This window comes from Myotis nattereri (genome assembly GCF_964212035.1).
Source record: "Myotis nattereri genome assembly, chromosome: 19".
Lineage (NCBI taxonomy): Eukaryota > Metazoa > Chordata > Mammalia > Chiroptera > Vespertilionidae > Myotis > Myotis nattereri.
The window spans coordinates 10,320,928-10,329,618 of record NC_138095.1 but is presented as its reverse complement, the minus strand read 5'-3'; the positions used below and the strand labels follow the sequence as shown (position 1 = coordinate 10,329,618).

Sequence of the window (8,691 nt, the reverse complement as noted above, 5' to 3'; positions counted from 1 at the left end):
TGCACTGTTTGAACTAATTAATACCCATTCGATTTTTGTAGTCAGACAGCTATGCAACCCTCCTGGACTAGGGCTAAGCCAGCACCTGCTGCCGAGGAGCCACTGTCCTTCCTAAATGTAAAGTGAAGCATGTGGCCATTTCAGAGAAATCCTGGCAGTTACTGAACTAGGAGGGTGGCAAATTCCAGTTCTACCTGGTGCCTTAGGAATAAACAACTGGATTCTGCTTCTGGCACTGCTATAGCAAGTTCTCCTTCCCAGCGGGCTCAGCCCCCAGCATCCAGTGGCTCATTCAATTTTCCCACAAGGTTTTAGGCTCAGCCTGGTGCCATGGCTGACAAGGAGCTGCTCTAACAGCTCAGCCAGTGCACTGTGCCAGCAGGTCCCGCTGCCTCTGAGGTGTGGGCATGCACACATACACCTCTTCACAAGTGACACCACTCACCTGGGGGCTGGCTCCTCCCAGAGAAGGCTCAGTGACGAGGGGCAGTGACAGTGTGAGGTCAGCTGCTCCTGGGACCAGCTCAGCTTTAACATGTATGATACACGTCAATTAGAGGCTAAACCAAACCTTGGCCTGAACTTAACTCCTGCCTGCCTTATCTGGCCAGGGTCAGGGTTTTGTCTGCTCCCTCCAGCCACTCTCAGTATTCTAAGAGGTCAGAGGTGAGACTTTTGCTTATAGTGCTTATAGAATTTTCTGGTGGTTTCTTTTTTTTGGGGGGGGGGGGGGGCGCGCGGGAAATCAACTAACCACCTCTTCACTTTTAAAACCAACACTCCTGGGTGTTTCCACAGGTTGTAAAGCAGATCCGACCCCGATCCAAATTTTCGGTCCATTTCTAAGGACACTTTTTTTCTATATACCAAGCAGGTTTCGCTAAGCAAAGCATGAACCAGAGGAGCACGCACTATTTTGAATGTCTCTTAAAAGATAAAGCTCATCACAAAGTCCATGCTGACAAGTCACTGGTGCAGAAAAAGGGCAAAATATACAATGAAACACACCTACCCCCTCCCTCCACATCTGGGCTATGACATCTTCAAGTCAGGGACACCCACTTCTAAGCAGTCTCAGCATAGACGTCTCAGGTAGTACCAAGAGGCAGCAAACTAGTGGCTCAGCTCTGGCCCACTGGCTGCCAAGTACCAGCTCAGATTCTAACAGAGAGCTGGAAGTCACCGCTCCAGTATAAATGTTCAAGGAAAGTATTTCCTTTCCAAATGTGTCTGAGTTACCAGGACACCTCAAATACATCCCGACAGAAAGCCCCGCCACGGCTGGGAAGGGGTGACCCTAAGCCAGGCCTCCTTCCTGCCAGAGCAGGCAGAGCTGGAGAAGAGGGAGCAGTGGGTCCTGGGCTGATCCCTCACAGTGACCCTGCTGGCCGCAGCCAGCCCACATGCCACCCTCCTTCCAGTCCCGATGTGACCAACGCTGGCCTCAAGGGGCCAAGCCAGCACCTCCACGGAAAGCCGGGCTGTGAGTGCCAAAGGGACAGTAAGTACTGCGACCGCTGCAGTTCTCTCCAACCAGACAACAGCCAGGGGACTGCTCTCAGCACCGTCACCTCCTGAATCTGACTTTAACGAACTTTTACAAACTAACAGTCACCAGCACCAAAGAATTAAGTCAACTAACCTGCCTTGAATTTTAGACCAGCAATCCATATGGCTTTATCTGGTATAAATCTTCTGCCTCTGATCATTTCTGGACCGTGTAGGAAAAAGGAATAGCAATCATTAAAATCTTAGACCACAAAACACTATTTTTATATATAAAATCAAGGCCTTGAACTCTTCCCTTCCCTAAGGGTTGCCTAAGATTCCTTCATGCTTTTATTCAGGGCTAACTCTCCTATTGCAAATGTCATGTGAGCTCTAACATCTCCCACAGGTTAGAGGAACTTGTATATTTCCACTGCCTCTAACAAGGACACATCTGTCACCCAGTGTTGGGCTGGAATAAGCCACATTGTAACAACACAGAAAATGGGTTCAATCTTGTATCATTACAGGCAGAAGAAGGTATTTGGCAAATTGTTATATATTGTTTATGTACTGTACAAGTAACTTATTCTTGAATAACAAATTTTGCTATAATGTATAAATTGCTATATGTGAATTAAAAAATGTTTTCAGAATATTGATTTGTTGCCAACAATATCTAAAAGCTCTGTGTATTATGACTATGGTCTCTGAAATTGCTGCCCTGCACAAACACTTGCTTTTCCCTTTGTTCTCCTCCCATAAATTGAGGACATTAACAAGTGCTTATGAGTCTATAGCTGTAAACTGCTTTGCACATCACTGCACCTCTTCTGCCCTCCGGATTATCAGTTTTAATTTTCTTTTTTTAAAAAATGAATTCTTATTTTTCAATTACAGTTGACATATATCAGTTTCAGGTGTATCTTATTCACAGCTTTTTAAAAAGTATCTCCTGCCCCCTACTGGTAAAACAGACAGATGTCTGAGTCAGGACCCCTGGCTAAGGACATTCATTTGGGTTCAGGAGGATTGAAAAGGAAGCTTACAGAATCAGCGTCAGGCTGAGGGTGTGGAGTTTCAATGCTGCCCAACTCTGGCCAGCCTTCCTCCTTCTGAAGCGGACCTCTATCCACCAAAGAGAATATCTCAGTCTTGTCTTTTCCTAGAGATACCTTGAACCAGAACTAAAGGTGAAGAAGAAAAATCATTTGACAACTAACCTTCCAGGATATTAAGAAAATACAGCCTTCCTGCCTTGGTATTAACTAGTAGCTTATACAAACACACACTAACTGGATATCAGTTTTTAAAACTTTTTTTATTTTTTAATTTTTTTTTAAGTTTTTATTTTATATTATCTACAAAGTAAAAGTTTTTCCCTTAACTTAAAAGTTGAACCACTGTAGACAGTGATCACTTCATCAAACTTGATTTATAAATAATAATCCGTCAGTTTGACGGTAAGAATTTACTGAAACTTTGTCAAGTTTAGTAAAAGGGTGTTCCAAGTCTTGATTTTTTTTTTTTTTTTAGCAGTAATAGCAGCAAGAATCACTCTTGTTACTTTTGCTAGCTGATGTATACATGACTTTCAAGGGTTATTAAAAAATAAATAACTTCCAGTTTGAGCAAGCAGAGCTGGGGTACTTGCGGGACTCGGAAACAGCATATGGAATTGGAACAGCCCACAAGTTCCTAAATGCCTCTACTCGGTCCAAATATCTTCCACTGCAAGTGAACTGTTAGCATTCCTATTGGATGTTACAAGAAATCAACATGTATTTTTAAAAAACAAAGTAAATGAAATCCTAGTTTTCTGTGCTTCCAGTTGGTAGAAGCAGTAGCAGGGAGGAGGGAATGTGGCCTTTCGGTTCCTCCAGGGCAGCCTTACAACTGCTGTTGGTGGTGGGCTTGTACTGTAAAAAAGAAAAGTGAATATTTAAACAGAAAACTGGCAACACCGCACATCAGCCTAGTGTCTCTGCAGCACGTGACTGTAAACTATCCTTGTGCTAGCTGAACAGGACTCAAAATTTAGTTCACTTCCCCCTCCCATCTGCACCAAAGGGGGAGGAGGGGAAAGAGGGGTAGAACAAACCAGTAAGACGTAAAACCACTTCAGATAAAACTCCCAGAAGACTTGTTGCTCATGGGGTAGAGAAACAGGCTGGAACATACCCCCTCCCCAGATATTAGCCAAGCACCAGTCCTGCTTTCAGAGGAACGCCATGGCAGTCTCAAGTGTTAGCACAATCACGGCCTCTCCCTGTCAGGGTGCAGGCTGGAGCGAATGCTACACAGAGCCGATCCACACACAGCACTGCTCATCAGCAGTATTCTCCAGAGCTACGATCAAACTATCATGGTGGTAACCCCCACGCAGACTGGGACTCAGGAAGGAAACCGCTGCCCTGCCCAGCCTGTCGTAACAAGGAAGGCCAACTGAGTCCTAGGCAGCATCAGCTCCACAGCTGCCGCTGCTCCTCAAGCCAAACCTGGACCATCAGAACACACACAGACTCGGCCCGGAGCCTCAGGCCCTGACACTGACTGATCGTCACAGTCCCTACTGTGCACACTGACGGGTCTTGCTAGTTCTCAAATGCAGGGTTTGAAGCGCTGGCTCTGCCTGCCATTCGACCTGTGCGAGCAGAATGCTTGGGGTGCCCGGCGGCCCCTGCACACACACGCCTCACCTGAAGGGTGCGTCATATAGGGGAAATGCGCTGTTGTCGAGACTGGAATGGGCTGTAGTGCACTGTGAGCGAGGGCGGCCTGGGGACCGCCGGGTGGCTGTGTCGTCATTAGCATCATTGGCGCATGGGCAGTTGGATGAGAAGGAACCATTCCTGACTGTACATGAGCCTGAAACAGAGAGCTCTTTTACGCATACAGGCAACATCTCCAGCTGAAACAACATGTTAACTGTGTTCCTTTCAGGGGCTGGGGCTCTCAGGAAAGGGCAACAGTGGGCCCTCAGGGCCCCTTCTTTTCTCTGGGGACACTCCCTAGTGGGACATCAATTGCCCTACAGACATGCTTCGCCCTTTAGCAGAGCGATCCTGCAAGGCTGAGGGGACAGACACCCACTGAGCACGGGGAGAATCAGGACTGTGGTGTCCTAGCCTTCATTTCTGATCACGTGATTCTCTACAAAGCTCAGACCCCAGGGCCACCTGTCCAACGTAACAGGCGAGAAGCAATCACGCTTGAGAATCTGGCTTCCATGAGGGGCCTGAAGTAGTTTTACAAAGGCTGTTCCTTTCAAACAGGAAAGCAGATTATCACTTTGTAAGTGGAGGCTTGTCAAATTCTGTTCCACGGATTACTCTTCTTGTTTGCCCCCCACCCAGCCCTTCTACTTCCTGCCTGCTCACCAGCACTCTCAGTGGGGAAGGAGCCAGGGCAGTGAGGAGAGAATCTGCTCTGCCGAAAGAGACGCTGATGGAGGAGGAGGAAGGGGAGGTTGCGGGGAATGGCGCCAGTGAGATGGGGAGAGGAAGAAACAGTCCGTCCAGCCCCGTGTCCCTGTACCGAGTGACAGTGAGTTCGACCTGGTCTCACTGTCAAGTTGGGAAGGTTTTGGCAGGGCCAGGAAGAGCCCTTTCGACACCGTGCACAATTCCAGACCCTGATAAGCCTGAAGGAAATGCTGTTTTCATTATCTTACATTTTCAAAAGGGCCCATGGCGTATCTGGCTTCCCTGTGTTAATCCATTTTGCTCTTTCAGCACAAAAACACAAAAGTGAGGTTTTAGGAACCCCGACCTATATTCACACACCTACTTAGCCACCAGCCTCTGCTCGACATCTACAGGACCCCGCTCTCATGAAGCTCCTGATCCAGCCAACCAACCACGCTGGCCCACACTGACCACAGCAATCCCGCCCACATCCAGAGCGAACCATCCGCTGCAGTGCCACACTGCGCCAACTCCCGGAGCTGGGGGTCTGTGACACGGCCACCCGAGAGCGCCAGAGTGTCCTCTCCAGCCCCACACCAGACTCAGGGGTGCACTTGGACATGAACTGGAGCTCAGTGAGGAGTCTAGTCAGACCCACCTAAGTGCTGTTATGAAAGCAGCAAAAAGAGACATCGAATACAGCCAATTCGCCTGCCACAGCTCCAGGGCGGGCCTCAAGGACAGTGTTAGAGCCCAACTTCAGTGCAGGTCCTCTGCCTCCTTACGACAACCCAACTTGGCCCTGGATAGCATCGGACTTCTGTCAGCAGCTGATGCAAACAGCAACCACTGAGACAGCAACCGCACCTTCCAACCTTTAAAGTGTACACTGGAGATGAGCTCCAAAGTGCTTCCAGAGCTGCTCTTTAAGAAAAATGCGAACACCTGGGTGCTCTCAGCCTCTCGTTACACGGCACCGATGTACAAGGGCAAGCCGCTTAAGCAGTTCAACACATGGTCAAGACGAATGTATGGACAGCCAGAGAAAACAGGAGAGATTTCTCTGGATCCATGTGACCAACATTCAAGCTGACAGGCCCAGGGTAGCCAGAGAGTTAAGAATTTGTGAAGGTCCATCTTCCCTGCCACACACCTCATATTGTGTGTGTGTGTGTGTGTGTGTGTGAGAGAGAGAGAGAGAGAGAGACACAGTGTATGTGTGTGAGAGAGAGAGAGTGTATGTATGGAGACATACATATATATCTCAATGAAGCTATTTAAACATAGAAAGCAGACACAGGAAGGGAAGGAGGACCGGGTTGCATTCCAGAGTCAAAGATATTTATATGGTCTCGGTCTCAGCTGGAAAACGTTAAAGGACTGACCAATCAGCAACTTCACTGACCCCATTACAAAACCACACAAACATCCATTTAGGGCCAGATCACGTGTATTTGAGCAGGAGAAGGGAGACAGGCAAATCACACAGGGTTTCCTAGCCTGGAGAGCATCCGGCTCTTGGCTGCTTATCTGATAACCTTCCTATTCTACTTGTCTTCACAGAAAGTTGGCTAAAGCTGATTTACCTGAGGTACGTGGGCCATGTGGGGCGGGTTGGTGTATGCCGGCTGGACGTGAGAAGGGTGGATTGTGAAGACGGTCTGCTGTGCTGCTGGGAAACTGTTCTGTGGCGACTGTGTGTTGGAAGCAGGTGTCATGGACGGCGGGGTTGGTGCGAGCCCCGCGTGGTAAATGGCTGACTGCTGCTGCGGACCCGCCAGGTGGAGAGCCTGGGCGGCTTGGTGCTGATGGTGCTGCAAAGTGACAGAAAGAATTAATTAAGCAAACCACCTTTTTTATGAAAAACAGCTAAGGGCCGCACAAAAGCTGAGCCTTGTGCATGAAAATGGGCTCCACCTGGCGCATCTAGGGGGCGGGAATAGCAAGCACAGGAGAATAGCAGGGAGCTAAGAGAGGGTGGGACCCATTCAGAGACCTCCTTTCTGGGATAAGCCCCAGTCTCAGCGAGGTGAAGCAAGACCTGCCCACGGAGCCGACAGATGTCAGAAATACTCAACCATCTTCGTTAACAAACGTGACTCAAGAAACAAAAAAACTCATCATATAAACAGTGGGAATTAAAAAAAAAGTCCCAAGCAAATTCCTTATCTACGTTAAATTAGATTTTTAAATGCTGTTTATTCTTATTATCTCTCTTAATGTGACTTAAAACCAGCCCCAGGGGCATCGTCTGCAGAATGCACGCTGGCAGCACTGGGCTGCTGGGTGTTCTGATCACGTAGTCCCAGGCCCCAATCCTGGCACGGAAGAAACACAGCACAGAAGAGGAAGCAATGCCATGGAGACCTCTGGGTCTCTCCTCACCTGGACGGGACTGGGTGCAGGGTGACTTCCACCATGTTGGCTTTGCTGCTGTCCAGTGGGGGTGGCTGAAGGCTGAGGATGTGGAGTATGTGGGTGCAGGGTAGCATTAGGGTGCGCATACTGCTGAGCAAGGGAGCCAGTGGAAACTGAGGTGAAAAAAAAAAGGAGTGTGTACAACTGACACAGGTGCAGATCCCAACTGCTCCTTATGCCGCGCCAAATGAGCTTTCTTGATGCTCAAGGCCTAACTTATGTTGTTACCAATCTCTACATTTGAAACAATATTCCCCACCCCGCCCTCACACACACGCACGCACGCACGCACGCACTTTAGCTCAAGGCCATCATCTGGCTAACCTCACCATGCTACTGCCCTGGAGCTGGGCAGTGTCCCATGGGCACAGACTGGGAATGAGGGGCTGGATAAGGAATGTAGCAAAGACAAGGCTCTATCTTTAGGGACAATGACCACAATTCTCAGTTGTTCACAGAAGCCACCTGGCCCCTCCCTGTTCAGCAATCTCTCACCTTGCTTTATAAGAATCCAGTATAGAACTACCTAAACTATGTAGAAAATGGAGTCTCTTCAAAGCACCTCCGCCTTTAGATAGAATGTTACTAGTTAGAGTAACTTCAGAGAAAACATGATGAGCCAACTTAAGTAAAAACATGTTCATTAAAGATAAGAACTCAAAGCCAGTTCTTTGTGAATCTTAGCATGAACCATATCTTGGTATAAAACAGGGAGATTAGGTATAGATGCATCTATTCACCTCTTTCTAAAAGAGCAATTTGAGAATCAAAAGCACAGTAAGATGGGTTAATTGCTTTGTGACTATCAACAGCAAACTGATACAAACACAAATCATGACGTGTCAATGAGCAGAGGACAGCGTTCTAGCAACCTGTGGCTTCCAGCCTTCTCTCAAATTCCTCCTCAGATCCCTGAGAAGCCAAGCCCAAACATACACAGACAGATGGGGGCTGAAGCAAGCACTGCTTTGGGATCAGGCACCCGGACTCCAGCATTCTAACAGGCAAGGCTGTGAGGTCACCAGGATAAATACCTCTGGGTGAGTCCCACGTCAATGTTATGCAGAGGATTAGACACACACAGCAATTCTGGAATGCTTGACCTTGTAGGCCCAGGGCCACCAACATTCCAGCCCAACTGGTCCTCTCTCCAACTGCATATGTATCTTTTAAAAGAGGCAAGGGCAAGGCAAAGAGCCAGTGCTAGGACCACCTGTGCATCCAACTGCCAACACCACGGGGGGCAGGGGGGTGTGCCAGAGAAGATTAAACAAAGAAAACACAGAAAACACTTTCGTTTATAGATTGGGAAAGTTCCCTAACTTGTAAGAGTTACCATACATTGAAACATATTAACAAGGAAAACAGTGGTAACATT

At 48.1% G+C, this 8,691-nt stretch overlaps 1 protein-coding gene across 2 annotated transcripts in view; it reads right to left on the bottom strand.

The window, feature by feature from the left end:
* The window catches only part of ATXN2 (ataxin 2), a 95,323-nt gene that overhangs the window by 4,989 nt on the left and 81,643 nt on the right, over nucleotides 1–8,691 (bottom strand). Inside the window, exons 22-26 of one of the 2 annotated variants that reach the window (XM_081113379.1) lie at nucleotides 7,281–7,426; nucleotides 6,482–6,709; nucleotides 4,188–4,356; nucleotides 2,538–3,407; nucleotides 1,643–1,711 (exon numbers count right to left, since the gene is read on the bottom strand). In XM_081113379.1, coding sequence (XP_080969505.1) covers nucleotides 3,379–3,407; nucleotides 4,188–4,356; nucleotides 6,482–6,709; nucleotides 7,281–7,426 — 572 coding nt within the window. In that variant the 3' untranslated portion in view covers nucleotides 1,643–1,711; nucleotides 2,538–3,378. Of the gene's footprint in view, nucleotides 1–1,642; nucleotides 1,712–2,537; nucleotides 3,408–3,976; nucleotides 4,357–6,481; nucleotides 6,710–7,280; nucleotides 7,427–8,691 lie in introns of those variants that run through there. The other variant, XM_081113378.1, reaches the window with a different exon arrangement.